General features: G+C 52.8%; 1 protein-coding gene across 1 annotated transcript in view; it reads right to left on the bottom strand.

Annotated features, from left to right (window-relative positions):
• TRABD2B (TraB domain containing 2B) overlaps positions 1–9,986 on the bottom strand; it is a 202,463-nt gene extending 192,477 nt beyond the window's left edge. The window contains exons 1-2 of the mRNA XM_028106891.2: positions 9,885–9,986; positions 7,237–7,797 (exon numbers count right to left, since the gene is read on the bottom strand). Coding sequence (XP_027962692.1) covers positions 7,237–7,797; positions 9,885–9,986 — 663 coding nt within the window. The remainder of the gene's footprint in view (positions 1–7,236; positions 7,798–9,884) is intronic.
• Positions 9,987–18,523: the final 8,537 nt, after the last annotated feature.

Raw genomic sequence — 18,523 nt, 5'->3', positions numbered from 1 at the left:
GGCCAAGAGGCAGCCCCTTCTTAGCATCCAGAGCTGCCAACACCCCAACCACAGAGTACACCACAAAATCCCAACTTTAAAACTGGAGCACATTCTGTCTAATTTTGTAATCAATTGTGAGCATAGCCGGCGCTAGATTTTGAATCGGGGTCTATTAGGAAATAAAAAACTGTCTTTGGTAATATTTATAATATAAGGTAAAATCTGTAAGTGTTGAGAGAATATCATAAAATGTCATAAAAAAAAAAACTTCCACAGAGGGAAAGAACATAAGTGGCTGGGTCATTAGGGAAAGCTTTGGACTGAGTCTTCCCAAGCAGGTTATTTTAGGAGCATTCTGGGAAGACTTCCTGGAGGAGGCTCAGCTTTGACCGGAGCCTTGGAAATCTCATAGGATTCAGAATTAGAAGAGAAAGGGAGGAAATTCCTGGAGAGGGAGGGGGCTCAGCAAAGCAACAGCGTTTCCAAGCTTGGGGCAACAGTTTTGTGTTCCAGCGGATATACTGCACAGATTTAAAAGCCTGTGATCTTGGAGGATCTGCTCGGCGAGACGGCTTGGCAGCCGCTGAGCACAACTGAAGGCTGGGCCACCAGCTGCCTGCGGATTAAGTAGGCGGACAGAGAGCCAGTGATGGGGGATAAAAGGGAGTGAAGTGGATACTACTTAGAAGCAAACTCAGGGGAAGAACGTTGGCAGCCCGGCTGGCAGGCCATGGCTGTCCTCGCCTTCTTCAGCTTCCTCCCTCGGAAAGCTGCATTACCAGGCAACCTCCTCCTGGCTTTGAGATGTCCAAAAGGGAACCATTAACAAAGGCACCCTCCCATTTTTATCTCCATCACAGAGTGCTTCCCCGCTCAGGCTTTCTCCCTGTGGCCTGGGATCGGGCTGGCGGGTTGTGGGAAGGAGATCAGTGTGTTTGTCGATGGGGCTTCTTGGAATTCTTGGGGACTGGTCCCTTCCAGCACTAAGATTTTAGAAGTCTGTGTCTATGAGCTGAAAATTCTTCAAAGCTCAGAGGCTAGGATTTCATGATGTGAAGATTCTTCGAGTCAAAAAATGCCTCTGAGCCTAATGTTCTAAGATTTCACCATTCTTAGATTCCCTGAGCCGCCGGGTCCTGGCATATGACTCAGAGAGTGTGTGCAAGTGTGGAAGACTTCACGCTGGGAGCTTCTGATTCTGAGACTAGAGTATTTCATGACATCTGGGTCACCTCTGGCTTTCTGGCCTCACTCTCCTTTGATGGTGGTACCTAAGCCATCCTGTGTGTCTGCTCCTGAGTCTGTTTTCCTCCCGCCATATGTTGGGAAAATATATGCCATGTTCAAGTGTGAGTTACCCAGGTCAGAGAGAGTGGACAGAGCCTGCCGAGCCAGCAGGGGCTCTTTGCAAAGAGCTCTCTGTGCACACAAAGAATCTGGGACTACGCATGCCTAGGGGTCCGTGTTAGGGGGTCCCCAGAGGGACTTCCCTGCCATGCAACAGACACTGGCTGAACAGCTCCCAACCACAGCGCTCCAGTGGGAGACACAGCGGCTGAGGTGGGCTGCAGAAGCACAGGGTGGAGGCAAGCCGGGAGGGACCTTGTCTCTCAGTCTAGGATTTGGAGTCACACGGTGCAGACTAGACCAGCTTGTTCTGATCCAACATTGACTGAGGGGCTCACACTCTTTGGGGGACTTTTGGGGAGAAGAGGGCTCAGCATGGCCTGGGAGCCTTGCAGAGGTGTCTGTTGCCTTCACTCTGGGGAGGCCCTGAGTAGGGACCAACGCTGCGTGCTCGAGGGACCAGAATTGGTGCTGCTGTGGCTGCTGTGGGGCCTCGGGGAGGGTGGGAGGACTTGAGAATGGCCATTCCTGGAGGATGGGAAATGAGAGACAGGTTCTGAGAGATGGGCACATACAACAGGAAGAGAAAGGAAGAAGAGAGTCTCCATTCGAGGTGTGGAGAACCAGGACACGGGAGAGACTAATGCACAGGTGCTCCATGCCTCAGTTGCTACGGCTGTAAAATGGGACTAATAATCCCCACTCTCCCCGGCTGGCCAGCGAACTCTCTGCAGCTAAAAACTAGGCCATTCTCAGGTCTGCCCTCAGCATTGCACTGACCTGGCACAGGAAGGCGCTCTGGCTGAGTGAGTGAGGAAGGGAGTGAGGGAGAGGAGCCCCAGTGAAGGGGAGGATCTGAGGCTGGGCAGGTGTCCAGGGGCTGTGCCATGGCAGGCTGGGCTCTCTGCTCCGCAGACTGGCAGCGGGAGGCAGCTGGATCACCCACTGGAACCAAAAGGCTTCCAGATAATTAGGTATCAGCAGCGGCCTGCCGAAGATTAGACTGTCAGAGCCGCCCAGGCTCAAAACCTCGGGGTGGCCCCAGGCCTTCAAGATAAGGGGGCCAGAGATGAGCACCAGAGGAGTCAGAACTGGGCCAACCCTGGAAATTATCCAGCCAACAGCTGAGGGACAGAGGGAGCAACCGAGGCCCAGAGAGGGAAAAGACTAGCCCAAAGTCACCGGCAAGGTAGGAATGAGGTCAGGGCCAGAGCCTGCTTTGTAAGTGAACTACCCACTTGATGATTTCAACATTTTGTGTCCCTGTAGGAATGCACGGACTTATTCAAGTTCAAGGAGGAGGTTCTTCACTGTGGCTTATACGGTCTCCATTCATTCATTCCGTAGTGCAGGATGGCAGAAGGGAAGCAGGGATGGTCATATCATGGTTTCTGACCATTCATTCATTCATTCATTCCCCAAATATTTGTTGAGCACCTCATAATATGTGCTGGCCCCTCAGGGTATAAATACAGGCACTCTGACTATAGGGAAATGCTTCTTTATTCAACTGTGCCGGCTTAGCCAGTGTTAGGGGCACATCTTCACAATGGTCCCTTGGAAAGCTAGGGACTCCTTCCAAGGAAGCAACTCATGCCCAGAATGTCTTTGGGAACTCCTATTTTAGAATCACCTTCAGATGCAATTTATAAGCCAAGGGGAAAAATCAATTTTGGCACTTTTCAATGATCTCTATCGTATTTTATTTCATTTTTTGGCAAAAAAATGATGATCTCCCCCAACTCCAACACACACACACACACACACACACACACACACACACACAGGTCACCAGATAATGCCATTTGACTACTAAAAACAAAAATGAACTCATCTTTCAGATGCCTGAAAAGCGTGGGCTCTAGCATCAGACACACCTGAGCTGGAATCCTGAGTCCACCCGCCTGGCTGTGTAAGCACAGCCCCCATTTATCGTCTGTAAAAGAGACATGATGATATGACTTGTCACATCTCTGTGAGGATTAGAGAGGATGTACTTACGAGGTTTAATGCAGTGCCCTGTGTGGAGACAGAGCTCAATCAATGACAGTTTTGTGGTTTCTAACTTCCTAGTGAGGGGGCTGAAGAATTTTACAAACATTTTGGAAGCCCTTGGCCGCCGTGCCCAAGTGCTCAGGCTTTATACACATTGGGTGGGTAACGTGGGCATGTCTGTTACAACACGGCAAAGTACAGAATGGCAGGGTCCTTGCTATATCATGCCTGGAGAAGTACGGGGTTTGGAGGCATTCTCCTCCAGTGCGTCCACTGTTCCGGGCGGGGACGACTGAGGCCCCCTAGAGGGAGAAGGACATCTCCTGATCAGCCCCGCTAGTTAGTGGCAGCCGGTGCCAGTCTCGGGAGGCAGCCGACAGAGCCGATTGAAATCTGCAGGTCCCAAGACTGTCACAAGATCTGGACTCAAGGCTCAGGCATCCCCAGGTCCCCGAGGGTAGGGGCTGCCACCACCCCACTCCAGCGTTGCTCTGTTCTACAAAGGATGGACAGTGGATATGGCTGATGGAGAAGGTGCCAACAAGACAGAGATGAGGCTACCCGTGTGGCCTTCCTCTTCTGTCCTGGAGCCCCGCCCAAACTGTCTTCCAAGCACAGGACCTACATCGAGGTAGTCATTTTACATGCTCTATCACCTCCCACAAGCAGTGTCTTCTCATAGCCTCACAAAACCCGCTCGATTGTGAAAGGCTGGTCACCACTGCCCCATTTTACAGATGGCAACACGAAGTTATACATGAGTCGTTGGCTTGAGAGCCAGAGCAGGGACTGAAACCTAGAAGCAAGTCTGCTATCTCTCAACCACTATGGGAGCTAACACACCAGGGCCTTCACCATCCTCTCTCTAGCCCCACAGCCAAACAAAATACTTTCTCTGTAAGTAGAAATGCTCCAAGAAGTAAAATGTTAAGCCCTTGAGCCCTAAAGGGGAAAAAGAAACAGCAGAAAGGACTGAAGGAAGAATCACAGAAGGACATGAAATACGTGGTGGGCATGGGGTGGCAGGAAGCAGGAAGGCTTCATTTAGGGCCAGGTAGACTGGTCTCTGTTCCTCATTAGCCACGTGACCTTGGGCAAGTCATCCAGCCTTTCTGAGTGCTCACCTGAGAGAGCATCCAACAAAATGGAAAAGCATGCCTCCTGTGTGCAGGGTGCCTGGCAGGTGGAATTGATTTTAACTGTCCCGTGGAATGTCAGGACTGGAAGGGGCTTGAATAATGACCTAATCCTGGCATCTCACCTCACAGACAGGAAAAAACAGGCTGAGAGAAGGGAACTGACTTGCCCAAGGTCACACTGCAAACCCATGTTGATGTTGGGTCCAGCACTCTCAGTTTATACTGAAATCAGAGGCCAGAAACTTTTTCAGTGGTTCCTCCCACCCATGGAATCCTAAAATGTACACATTTTTTCTCCACTTAGCAAGGAAAAATGTGGTATTTCTGCCCAGAAGAAAATATAAAAATTTGAGAAATACTAAAATTCAAACTAAAACCCCAGCTCTTAACAAAAAGGTTCTCTCTTTTAAGGTTTCTTTTTCCCGCCTTCCTCTCTCATTGTTTGCCCGCACCAAATATTTTGCAATAACAGTAATGCTGAGAGGAAAGAAAAAATAAAAATCTGATGCACTTAACAGATATTTCGGTACAATAATGCATCACAGATGTTCATATCAAACTGTGCACGCGCGCATACAATTTTACGGAGAAGGCTGCTCATTTCTGACTTTGGGGTTGAGGACCCTAAACACCCCCATCTGCCCGAGCTCTGGAATCCCTCCCTTCCCAGTTAGCCCACAGCTGCCCACAGGGATGGAGGAGAAATTTCAGCGCCTCGCTCCAAAATGATAACAGGACAAATTGGCGGGGTCGGACACTCTGGCAGGTGGTGAAGGGTGTGCAGATTAGGGAACCAAGAGGAGTCCTGTTTTCTTTTGTTCCGGCCTTGCTTCCTGCAGTCCTCTTGAGGAGCTAGACCCGAGAACAATTTTAAGAGCGGGCCCAGGCTGGTGATGGGGTGGGCCCATTTTTGAAACGAGAGATTTGAGTCCGTTTGATCTTCAAACATGGGCTTTGGAGACTGTCAGCGGGCTCCTTGCTGGCCGATAAATGGCTCTCAGGAACTTTTCCTAAAACATAACTTCACACACTTTCCAGCAAATGTTTTCAACCTACCAAAGCCGTCATTTGGTTGAACGGCAGTGTTTCCTTCCAGACACCAAAGAAAGATAGTTTTGTTGTTTTAAGAGAGACAGATTAAAGCCAGGGGCTCTCTGACCAGAGGGTTTCTGCACTCCCTCCAGCTCTCCTCGGATTCCTCTGTGGTTGGTACAAAAAGGGTGCAGACGGTGATGTCGGATGCCCCACCTCCCCGGCCTAAAAAAGATATCGAGGCCAGACGTGAGGTCTCTGAACAGAGAGGCCTCCCACAAACCTGCCTCCAAAATGAGATGGGCGGTGAGCACTGGGGAGCCCGACACAGATAATATCAGCTCCTGAGGCTGGCAAGGGAAAAGTCACTTCAGAGGGAGAAAGCCGGTATGTTCAGAGGATTCAGCGCCCGGGCCAGAGAATGCACAGGATTTTCCCCCGTGGAGAAGGAGTCAGGCGGAGTCAGAACCCTGCGGGGCGTGACTAACTGCCCCAATATTCCTGCCACCAGGGTCCTCTGGGTAAGGACTCCACAATTATGGGAGAGCCAGCAGGAGAACCGACAAACCCGCCTTTCATTTGGCCGGCAAATCAATCTGGCTTCTTACCTCCCCGGGGACGATATTGCATTTCCCCTGGAAAAACAAAGGCCAGAAGATCTCCAAAGGGGGATCGGTTTCTGCCGCTGTTTCCCTGGGGAAGAGTCTGCAACATCCTGGGAGCGGCAAGCAGGTCTGGTACCAGTGGTAGAGCTTCTAGCCTGGCCAACTTATGAGGCTGTCTCCTGAATGGAGAAGCACGTCTTGGGGGCCGCACCTCACCCAGGGCATCAGCCCAAGCCATTTTGGCGCCTCCTTGCAGGAGCCACCAGCCCTGCCGTGGAGCCCCCATCTCCAGATTGACAGCCTGTTCTCGAGGCACAGATGTGAACTCATTGTTCCCAGGGTCTCAGAGTTGAGTTTGGGGCCAGTGAGTTGCAAGTGACCTCTGCCCATGGAGATGGGGCTTTTAATGACATTTTGCTGGATCAGGCCTCGGGTAGCCAGAGACTTTAAACCTCCGAAGCCCTTCCCTTCTCCCTGCCCCCTCTATTGAGGTCCAGAAATCAGAACTGTCAACCTTTAAGTGAACACATTGCTCTGAAATTATTAACCCCAAAACTATCCTTGTTGACTTTCTCCAGGCCTAGGGAGGCAGTCCGAGGGTCGCCTAGAGCCATGCAAGGCCGGGGCAATTAAGCAGTGCTTAGCCTTCAACAGCCAGCCAGAGCCACATCGACACCAGGTCCACAGCACCTCCCCTGCCCCCAAAGCCGCAGGAACCACGACTCCCTCTATGCATCCTCTGTACATACACGCTGCTGCCCAGCCGGGCCCACATAGCAGCCTCGGGACAGCCTCCGGCTCGGGGAAGCTGGACACAAACTTGCAACTCACTCTTTTTGTTTTCCTCACTCTGATGCTCCCAGGAAAATTCTTTCCGCTCAGGCAAGCACAGAAAGTGGGGCGTGCCTATCCCCAACAGGTAGCACCACTGAGCTAGAGGCAAACACCCCAACTCTCACCCCGAATTCTAGCACATGCCAGTTTGCCCCCAACCCACCACTAACGCAGCCAGAGAGCCGCCTCCCAGGCCGAAAGAGCCTCTGCCGTTGGAAGAAGGCCAGGGTGCCGGCTACAGAAGGAGGAAGGCAATCGGAAAGGAGGACAAAGGGGGCTGCCCGGTTCAGACAAGCGCCTACCTGGGAGAAGTTGAGACCATTAAGCGGGTGGCACTGCTCCTCCACCCGCTCCACGGCCCCGGTGCTCTTCTTCATCTTCTCGGCCTGCTGGGCCAGGTAGAGATCCAGCACAGGCACGCCTCGGGAGCGCACGTCCGTCTCCGTGAGCGAGTTCACCATGAGCATCACCCACACGGGCCTCTTGCGCTCCCAGTTGCCCGCGATGGCGTTGAACAGGTAGTCGGCATAGAGCCCCTTGCCCCGCTGCGCTGGCGTCATCCACGAGGGCATCATCAGCTTCACGTAGTCCAGGTGGCGCTTCAGGCGCCAGTAGAGGTCCTGCGGCAGCACGTCCTGCAGGTTCTCGCCGTGCGGGAGAAGCTGGCAGCTGGCCAGCGCCGAGACAGTGTAGGGGTCTGTCAGGTCCAGCTCAAAGTAGACGCGGGCGCTGGCCTGGAAGGCTGCCTTGGAGTTGTCCGGGATGAAGTCCCACACGCGGGTGTACGGCACGTGGATGGTGCCAAACAGGTAGGCCGGGGGCTCGCGCCGAATGGTCCACAGGAAGGAGTTCAGCTCCGTCTGCTGCAGGCGGGTGGAGAGAAGGCCAGCAGTGAGGCTGAAGGCATCAGGGGAGACTGGGGGCAGCCCAGGGAGAGGCGGGTGGGGCTGGGGGTGGGAGGCAGAGGCCTACGTGGGGTCGGGGCAGGAACCAGGACTTGGGAAGCTGAAGGACCCTCATTCAAATCCTGCCTCTGCCCTGTCGTGGCTGGATGATCTTAAGCACGCTGTTCCGCTTCCCACAGATTCAGTTTCCCCTGTGAAATGGGGGTGAGAGCAGCCACCTCAGGGGAGGATGAAAAATGTAAGGAAGCCCTAAGAGCAGCGCCGGGCACAGAGGCAGTAGGCAATGAAGGACACTCTCATTAGGATTAGCTTGCCCTGCGAGTGCCAGGGACGGACTCCACAGAACCCGAGAATATTCAAGCTCGGCCAAGCCAAACCTTCACCGGTGGTGTTCCATGCGGACGGTGGGGGAGAGGGGGGAGCAAGAGTCCTGCTCTGGCAAGAAGGGAGGAAGTCATAGAACTTTTAAATCCAGCCATTAGAAGATACACGCCAAGAGCACTTTGAAAGCAGAACACCTATTAAAAATAGCACACCTATTTAAACAGCTACTTCCCATTCATCGGGGTGGACACGACGCTCTTGTTGGAGGGCAGGTCTGGGGGGCCGGCTACTAGCTCCACCACAGACGAGAAAGGGCTTGAAAAGCTGCAGGTTAAATACGGACTCAGGGCCCTGGTTCAGGGGGGGAAGATTCCCCGGAATTAGTCCCAAGAAATGTACATCCTCTGGGGCTTCAGGCTCCTCCCCTAAAACGCTGTACCTGGCCTCCAACCCCACCTCTGTCGTCTTCTATGACCGAGGCTCTGAGGAGGAGCATTTGTAGGGGTGAGAAGGGGCCTGGACATAGGGCTCCTTTCTCCAGATCTAGCATAGGACCAGAGCTTAAGGGGCACGAGAAAGAGACTATCATTTCTCTCAGGCAAAGTCTTTTTCCAACCAGAGAAGCCCCTGGACGGGCCACTGACCACTTACAAGCTCGAGGTCAACTCATAAAATTTTTCCGCCTGATTCCAGCACAAATGATGTGACGGGGTGGGTGGGGGAACAATACCTTATTTTACTAACAACCAAAAATCGTGAATCCCGGCATACTGGAGGTCGACTCGCTCTGAGCTCCCAGCTGGCCACCGACCTCCCCGTTCCCTCACAAATCAGGACGCTGGAGGTGCACCTTGCCCAAGGTCAACTAACTCCCTGCTAACTCGGCAGTGAGGGAGGACCCTACAAAACCTTTTCCTGTTCCCTGGCCTCCAAATAAGTGTTATTTTCAATGCATTCATTTACACTATGAGGGAAGGAGACTGAGAGAAATCAAGGGATTCTTAGTTGAGAAGGAAAATTAAGAGAACCAATAATTATTCAACCCCCAAGGAGATATTAGGCCAGCATGCCCTGGCACTTCCTTTTCCTCTCCTCTGGAATCTTCCCCCTTTTTGTGAAATGGGGGCAGTTGGGAGATTGGGTGCTGGGGCCTGGGCTGGAGAGGTAGAGAGAGGAGGGAACCAGCACCAGGGAGAAAGTTTGCCTTAGGTTAGAGTGGGAGGACAGGGGAGAGGGCAGCCTGAGAGGGGGACAGAGGGGGAATGGGACAGAGGGCAGGTCTGATGGAAGTCAGAACAGAGAAGGGCAAGGAATGGTAGAAACAGAGTCAGAAGTGGGCAGAGAGCAAGCAGAAGGGTAGAGACAAGGATAAAGGAAGAAAGAAGCGAGTCAAAGGGGCACAGGGAGGAAACGTCCAAGCAGGACCAGGACCGAAAGTCGAGGAGAGCCCGAGAGCGTCAGCGTGTGGAGAAGGAGCTGGAGAGGGAGCGCCCCATCTCGGCTCCCGGCACGGAGCTGGAGCCGGGCGGCAGCAACCGGGCGGCAGGAGCCGGGGAAGGGCGCCCGAGGCAGCGGCACCCGGCGAGCGGAGATGGAGCGGGTGGGCTGAGGCGGGTGCGGAAGGCAGGGACCCCCCCCTCGCCCCACCACCACCAGCCCTCGTCCCCACGGGTTGGAGTGGCTGGGCGGCCGGGAGAGTAGCCGGGCAGGCGCTCGCTCACCGATCCGGGCGGCCGGCACTGTCCTCCGTCCGGGGGCTGCGGGAGGGCGCGGGCGGTGGCGAGGAGGGCGGCGAGCAGCGGCCCCGCCAGGGCGGCGTGCATCCTGCCGGGGCCCGCGGGGCGCGGGGACCCTCCTGGGCGGCGCCCCCTCGGCGGGGCGGGGAGCCCCCAGCTGGGCACGGAGGCTCCTCTGGGGCGCGGGGCTCCAGCGGCGGGATGCTGGGAGCCCTCTGGGGCGGGGCTGGGTGTCCCTGCTGGACCTGGGGGTCCCTCTGGGGCGGGGCTCCGTCTGCTGGAAGCGGGGGGACCCTCTGGGGCGGGGCGGGGCCCCTCCCCAGGCGCGCAGCCCCGTTGGCCAAGCCCGGGGTTCTGAGAGCGCGCGGGTCCCGGGGCGCGCCGACGTCCCGGAGCTGCGTCGCGGTCCAGGGGCGCGCGGGGTCCCGGGGCGGTACCGGGCTCCCAGGGCGCGCGGGGTCCCGGGTTACGCGGGGGAGCCGGGCGCGCAAGGGTCCCAGGGGTGCGCGGCGCTCCAGGGGGCGCGCGGTGGGACAAGTGCGGCGGCGGGCGCGGCGGGGCGGGGGTCGGGTCTGGGGCGCCCGGCTGCCCCAGAGCCGGGCTCAGAGGGGCGGCGGGTGGCCGCGCGGCCGCTGCCCGGGCTCCGCCATGCTGCTCCGCGGCCGGGAGGGAGGGAGGGAGGAGGGCGGGAGAGCGCCGCGGAGCCGGGCCGGGCGGGGGGCTGGGGCCGCCGGGGCGGGGGGAGGGGAGGACCCGGCGCGGGGGGCGGGGGGCCGGAGCCGAGCCGGGCCGCGCCGGGCCGGGCCGGGCCGCAGGGAGTCGGGGCGAGCTCCGCGCCCGGGCGCGGCGAGGCGGGGTCTGATGGGCATGGCAGGCGCTCGCTCGTTCCTCTCTCGCTCCCTCGCTCGCTCCCTCACACACGCGCGGAGGGAGGCGAAGCCCGCAGCAGCCACTTCCCCACTTTCCAAACTTCCCAGCGCAACTTTTTCCTCTCCTCCCCTGCCCGTGCCTCCTCCTCCCCCATCGCTCCCCCTTCCCCTGGCCCGCTCCCCGCCGGCCGTAGCTTCCGGGCGCGGCCACCAGGGGGCGCCCGGGCCGAAGCCCCTCTCGGCCAACTTCTGTGGGCTCTTACGTGGACACCGCTGGACGATGAATTCGGGGACACGGACCAGCATCGCCTAAAGCATCTGATGCGCAGGTCCTGACGGGAGTTAACAGCGAAGGAGGCAGGAGTGGGCAAGCACTCCCAGACTGGCTGGGAAGGCAGCACTCAACGGAAATCCAGGGAAGCTGGTAATTACAACTTTGTATCACACTGTTCCTGGCTAACACTGGCACGCGCTTAGTAGGTGCTCTGCAAACTCTAGTTGAATTAAAACAAAACAAAACAACAAAGTAATCTTCCTCACAACTCCTTGGCACCTTCCATTTAAACAGTCTTCTCCCATTAACTGGACCTGCACAGGATCCCTGTAAATGGCCGGGGAGCAAGGAAGATTCATATTCTCAAATCCTTAGACCGTAGGAATTGAGAGAGCCCTTAAAACCAACCTTCTGTTCCTGAGAGGCAGATGAAGCTTCAAGGAAACCAAAGGACAGGGCACATGCTTCTGGGCCATTTTCAGCAAGTGGGGAAACTGAGTCACAGGCACCCTTGCTTAGTTCTGTTAAATGAAAGTTCACTGATTCCTCCTATGCTGACAAAAGAGACTGAAGTATGAATTAGGTAGAACTGTCAGGAGCCCATAGCCTAGAGAGAAAGACAGGGACAGTCATGCAAAGAGGCAATTAAAATCAAACAATGAGCGCCAGGACAGAGAGAAGCACTGCCAAATGGGAACAGAGAGGAAGGTCTCCTAACGCAGCTCAGAGGCTCAGGGAAGACTCCCGGGAGTGGTCTTGAATGGTACATCACAGGCAGCTGAGTGGAGGGGCTGCACAAAGTCTTCCAGGTGAAGGAAGAGCAGGTGCCAAGGTGCAGAGGGGAGAGGGCATAGGTGCCCGCAGGGGACTGCAAGCAGCCGGGCACGGCCGGAACAGAAGGCCAGTGGCAGGGGCTGAAGTCTTGTCTTCTGGCCCTGCTGGAGAGTTTGTACTTTCTATGTACTAGGGGCTAGGGAGCGGTCATGGCAAGATTTGAAGTAGAGGGTAGCTGGAGCTGACCTGTTCTTTGAGGAGGCATGACTGTAGGTGGTGAGTTGGGGGCAGAGAGGTCGGTGGGCAGATAGGCAGTCAGTGCAGAGGTGACCTGACTCCCAGACCAGTGCTTTCCCAGCACTCTGGAGCACTCTTGTCTTCAGGCACCAGATTGAACAGCTGGAGAATGGCCACTCTAGAAGGTTGGGCAAGGAAGACTGGGCTGGGCCGGGCTGGAGGGGCAGAAAGGCTTCCAGAGCACAAGATCTGGGCCTTGGGGCAGAACACGGAAGGGAAGGAGGGGTACACCAGAGACTTGCAGGTTGAACCACATGAGATTGCCATTTCTGTAGGCCAAAACTAACCAATGTTGGCAATCTCACATGGTTCAGCCAACTAGGTATTCGGAGCAACCTCAGTCTCAGCCCAAGCATACATCTGGCGACAGATGCAGAGCAGGCCAGAGTGCCCAGATGGGGTGAGACAACAGTGTGGCTCCATGTTTCCCTCACTCAGAGCTCTGAGAACTGCAGCTGTGACAAAAGAGAAGTCCTTTAAAGAGCCCCTGTTCCCCGAGGCTCCAAAGCTCCCACAGCACTTGGTAAGGATGAGGTGAAACAGTTGGGAAGTGGGAGGAAGAGTTTATTCCACTGAGATGGAGTGTGATGGTCTTCATGGGGAGTTAGAAGATAGAGGATAAGAAAGGACCTGATCAAGTTAAAAATGGATCCATATAATTAAAGTGATGGTGCATGTGAATATGTGCGTGTATGTGATTTTAAAAATGTTCTAAGGCTTTTTTTCCCCCCTAAAATTATAAAAGTTTCATTGGCTAATTGTTATGAGTACCAGCTATGACTTCTTCCTTCATGGTGCTATCCTATGGCTGTGTGACCAGGGTCAAAACAGTTACCTCTCTGTGCCTCTCTTTCTCCATCCAGCTTCCTTTTTTTTTTTTTTTTTTTTTTTTGAGAGAGAGATTGAGCTGGAGAGGGGCAGAGAGAGAGAATCTTAAGCAGGCTTCACACTCAGTGCAGAGCCTGACATGGGGCTGGATCTCACAACCCTGAGATCGTGACCTGAGCTGAAATCAATAGATGGACACTTAACCGACTGAGCCACCCAGGCTCCCCGCCTGTCCTATTTTTTGAGTCAATGTGTGCGATAATACTTAGAATCTCCACCAGCACTGTTACCGATATTGTTAATAAGATGCAAGAACAAACAGGTTTTTCCACTCCTAGGTGGAAAGAGAGTTGAAAACATTCATCCATACAAAGTAGTAGTATTGTTCAAAATAACTAAAAGGGACAAACAACCCAAATGTCCATCTATAGATGAAGGGACATACAAAATGTGATATATTTTTATGCTGGAATATTATTTGTCCAGAAAAAGGAATGAAGTACTGATACACGCTACAATGTGGATCAGCCTTGAAAACATTACACTGAATAAAGGGAGTCAGCCACAGAAGGGCATATATGAAAATATGATATGATTTATTCATACAAAAGGTCCAGAAGCAGCAAATAATAGAGGCAGCAAGTAGATTAGTAGTTGCTTAGCATTAGGAGGAATGGGGAGCTTGGGGGAGCTTGAGGGACCTTGGCTGAATGGTACTGGGTTGCTTTGGGGAGTAATGAAAATCATCTAGAATTAATTGTGGTGAATTAATTGCACAACGCTGTGAACATACTACAAACCACTGAATTACACACTTTAAATGGGTGAATTGTATGGTGTATGAATTATATTTCCATAAAGCTGTTACCAAAAAAACAAAAAACAAACAAGTTGGGGCCCCAGGAGAGGGTGTTCCTCAAGAACAAGGGTCTTAGTGTTTTCCAACAATTTTCTCTCCCACCTGGTGGAGCGAGAGAAGCCCTGGATGGACAGTCCTAAAATCCTAGAGATTCACTGTGCTTCTGCTACTGCCTCACTGAGCAGCTTCAGGGAGATCTGTTGGCCTCAGTTTCCCTGCCATCAGTATGAACAAGCTCATGGAGCAGTAAACCATTAAGAGTCTTCTGTGTCCAACACTAGAGTTCAGAATCCCATGGCCACTGCCTGCCCCGGGCCCTGTAGGCAGGATGGGAAAGGCACCGGGCTCAGGAAGCAGGCAGTGGACTCAGCCACCCGCTTCCTCTCCCAGTGCATATCCGGCCCACTTTCCTTTTATTGCAATTTAATGAAGTTGTTCAATCAGATGGGTACCAGGAATCTGTAGGCTGTAACAGCCCGGGCAGACACAGAAGCCTTGTAGCGTAACTAAACCAACAAAATCTGCCTCTTGAGCAGATCCAGGAGCCCCAGGGCCTGCCAAAGGGCGTCTCTCAGGGAAGGAGATGAGGGGCTCCCTGCTCAGCTGACCTAAAGGAGGCATTTTGCCCTGGGCTGGAGGGCTACCCTCTGGCCCGCCATTGCCTGGGTCACTGACCCTACTGGTGTTTTCAAGCGGGCCCCACCGGGCCTGACTTCCGGTTCACCTGCTATCCCAGTTGTGCCCGTCTCTCACCCACGCAGGGCTCTGCCTTCTTCCTCCCAGCCTTCCTTGTCTGGAAGTTAATCCTTGACGACCGAAAGACAGGACTGCATTGGGGGTAGGGGGTGTGGGGGAAGGAAAGCAGACTCCAGGACCCTGCAGCATCAGCAGTGCCGAAGACAGTCTAGAGTGATGGAAAGAACTAGAAAATATCAGACACTGAGATGATTCAGAAAAGGGCATTCCCTCCTGGAGTGGGGTGATAGACACAGGATCATAGGGTATGGATTGGAGTTGCTATACAGATGGCATTCCTAAAACAAACAAACAAACAAACAAAAAACAAAGCAAAACAAAAAACAACTTAAAAAGAATAACTAAAAAAAAAAGAAGAAGAGGAATTAAAAAAAAAAAAACAACCCACCTGTGGTCCAGCTCAGTGGAGGTGTGGAGAACAGGGAGGAAATCAGCCAGATGCTGTCCTCACAGCACTTGCAATCCAGTGAAGGAGACAAGATATGCAGATCGTGTGATTTGGGAGACACATGGGGTGTGTGTATGTGTTAGGGGAACAACTTTAGGAGAGAAAGCCAGCCTTAGGAGAGAGGAAATCAGCAAAGGTCTTTGCAAGAAGGTCGTATTTGAGTTGACCTTTAAGGATGAGCAGGATCTGGACAGGGAGGATGAGGAGAGGAAGGTCATTTCAGATAGTGGGAACAGCATGTGCGGAGGAATGAGAGTGTAAGTGTCTGACATATCTGGGGAACTGTGAATGATGTTGGGGGAGAGCTAGCATTCGAGAAACACTTGGAAGGGTTGGAAATAAGACTACAGCAAGAAGGGCCATGCATGATTGTGGAAAGTCCTTCATCTCACCATTCAGAGGATATAATCTTCTTAGTTTGCTCTGCATAAATTGTAGGTGCTGGTTGAGAGTGACTACATGTCAGGTTCTCGATGAGAGGTGTGCAGGCATCAGTGACACAACAAGAGTGTTATGCACTGACCATTAATTCACAAATGCTTATCGGGTCCCCACGTGTACTATATAGTGTTAAGCATGAAGGAATATAGTCCTGACCTCTGGCTACTTGTAATTTTGAAACAAGATGGAAATACTCAGGTGTCTAGTTATAATGCATTTAAGTGCCAGGTGAGTGACGTAATATTGTGAGAGTCCAGGAGAAGTCAGGGAGAATTGGAGTGTCAAGGACATCTTCCAGGAACAGTGGGGATTTGAATTAGGCGGTGAAGGAAAGGTAGCATTTGAATAGATGGAAAGAGAAAGCACAGGGACAGTGGTGGGGCTGGGAATAGAACGTCCAGGCTGGAGAAGGGGGTGGGCTGGAGTGTGGGCTTGGGTAGCACTGTCCGGGGGATTGGCAGGTGCCGAAGGAAGAGCAGCTAGGGATTGTCGTAGACCAATTCTGTGCATGACCATTTATCTAACGGGTCTTGGCAACACCGTGAGACAGATATTTTTATCCCCATTTTAAAGATTAGGAAACAGAGTCTCAGAGGGGACACATGGCATATTCAAGTCACACAGTTGATGATTGGAGGCTTGGACTGTCTAGTTCTTTCTACGAAACCACTTGCTTCCTTTCAGACACAGACGGGGAGGTAGCACAGGTAGCATGGGCTGACTGGGTGTGGCTTCTGGACACACACACACACACACACACACACAATCACTGGGGGACACACTCACACTGCATATAGCACATCCTGGACTGTCTCTCCCAACCTCATTAGGACATGGGACGATTGTCCTTTAGGAGACTTTTGCCTTTCACTCTAGCCCAAGCTGTGCCAGTCTCCATTCCTCCTTTTAGGATTCAAAGAAGTATGGGAAGGGGAAACAGAAATGTGATGCCTGAAACAAAATACCCCATCGAGCTGACCACTAAGTAGCACTTAGACCCCAAGTATACACACAGCTGCTTTATGTAATGAAGGCTATAGCCCATGTTCCTGGATATAAAATAACAAACCACATATAACGTTTTACATTGCTATGTAATTAGCACGGATCTGTGAGTGTGTGAGCCAACCGGGGGGAGGGAAAGGGGTCTCGGGCCTCGAGCACAGTAAGCCGTGGAGAAAACAGCATGTGCTGTGGGGCCAGAAAGACAAGAGTTTGAATCCTAGCTCCCTCTCTTTGTATCCCTAAGGGCACTAGGGCAGTGCTTGGGATGAAGATGCTGGTGATGCCTCCATCCACGGAGGTTGTAGTAAGACCTTGGGCCACTTATTTAAACTTGGAGAACTTCCAATTTCATATCTGTCAATGGGAGTAAAAGCGTATGCCTTACGGAAAATGGTTTTGCCCTTTCTGCCCCCACGGGAACATTTGGCAATATCTACAGACACTTTTGGTTATCACACTGGGAAGGTGCTGCTGGCCTCTGGTGGGTAGAGGCCGGATGCTGTTAGGCATCTTACCATGAGTAGGGCAGTTCCCACAACAAAGAATTATCCCACCCAAAATACCAGTCATACTGTGATTGAAGAATCCCGTCTTACAGAGTTGCTGTTTTGCATTATTAATCTTTATGAACTTTTACTGAGAATTTACTGCGTGCCCAGCCCTGTTCTTATCACTTTATTTAAATGCATTACCCTCTTACTTGTTCATAGTAAATTGATGAGGGAGATACCATTATTATCCTTATTTTACAGATGAGGAAACTGAGGCCCTAAAACCTGCCCAGAGTCACATAGCCAGTCATAAGTGGGGCCAGGGTTTGAAAGAAGGCAGTGTGGCTTCAGAGCCTTGCACGAGCTAGAAGGAGCTCATGCTTAGCAAGTGCCTGCTTCCGTGCCTGGAGCATGGTAGTGATGGTGACTCCTGAAACAGCATGAGAGAATTCATTCATTCATCAATGCAACGCGTGTGTGTTGCGAGTCTACTCAATGCTTGGTGCTAAAGAATTGGTGAACAAGATAGGTAGAGTCTTTGCTCACACAGACTTTTCTTCCTAGTTGATGATGACAAACAACATAGCAGTAACCATTACCAGTGGGGACAATGGAAGTGATAGAGTGTCCAGTGAACTAGGAGGAGTTTGGCAGGAAGAGATCTGGGGAAAGAGCATTCCCAGCAGAGGGTGAAGCCCTGAAAGAGAAAGCCACCTTGGTGTGTTTGGGAAACAGACAGAAGTCCAGCAAAGCTGGACATGTAGAGCACAAGGGAGAAAATTCTAAGAGATCACAGAGAGATGAGAGGGGCCAGGTGAAGTAAGATTTTGTAGGTCAAAGGAAGACACTGGAATTTCAGTTTTGCTGAGAAGGTAGAGGAGGGTTTTAAAGAAGAGTAACATGACCTGATTTACATTTTTAGAAGATGGATCCGACTGTAGTGTGGAGGCTGGTGAGGTGGCAAGTGAGGCCTTCAGGAGCCCAGTAAGGGCGTTAGGGCAGTACTTGGGGTGAGGATGGTGGTGGCTCCAACCACGGAGGTTGTAGGAAAATGAGGAAAGTGAGCAGATTTGGATCATACAGAGTTAGAGCCAGATGTAGCAGATGTGCCATGGGGGTGAGGGGGCCAGAGGAATCTAGGACAACACTGAGGTTTTGTCCTGAGGAACTGGCTGCATTTACTGAGAGGGGAAGCCTGAGGGAGTGGGGGGTTGGGGGCGGTGACAAGAATCCAGTTTTAGGTCATGTTAAGTATGAGCTGCCTACTGGGGTCCACGTGGAGGTGCTAGGGGAATGGCTTACACGTGAGCATGGGGCTCAGCAGAACAGTCCAGGCTGGAAGGGTCCCTTTGGGCTCCATTGCATGGAAATGCTACTTAAAGCTAAGGGCCCACCTGAAAGAGATTGAGAATTGAAGAAAGCCTGTGTCTAAGCCCAGAGGACCTTATCATTTCCAGTTTGAGAGGGGAGCCTCCACCCTAAGCAATAGAAGTAGGAGAAAACCCAGGAGAGAGAAGGCAAGATATCCAGTGAAAGAAACCAGGGAATTGACCATTAGATTTGACCACAGGGAGGTTGACAG

The sequence above is a fragment of the Eumetopias jubatus genome, unplaced genomic scaffold (genome assembly GCF_037043125.1).
Source record: "Eumetopias jubatus isolate StellerSeaLion01/CBP00866 unplaced genomic scaffold, mEumJub1_p1.0 scaffold_4, whole genome shotgun sequence".
NCBI lineage: Eukaryota > Metazoa > Chordata > Mammalia > Carnivora > Otariidae > Eumetopias > Eumetopias jubatus.
Note: the sequence above shows the minus strand (reverse complement) of the source record. Positions and strands in the feature narration are given on the sequence as shown.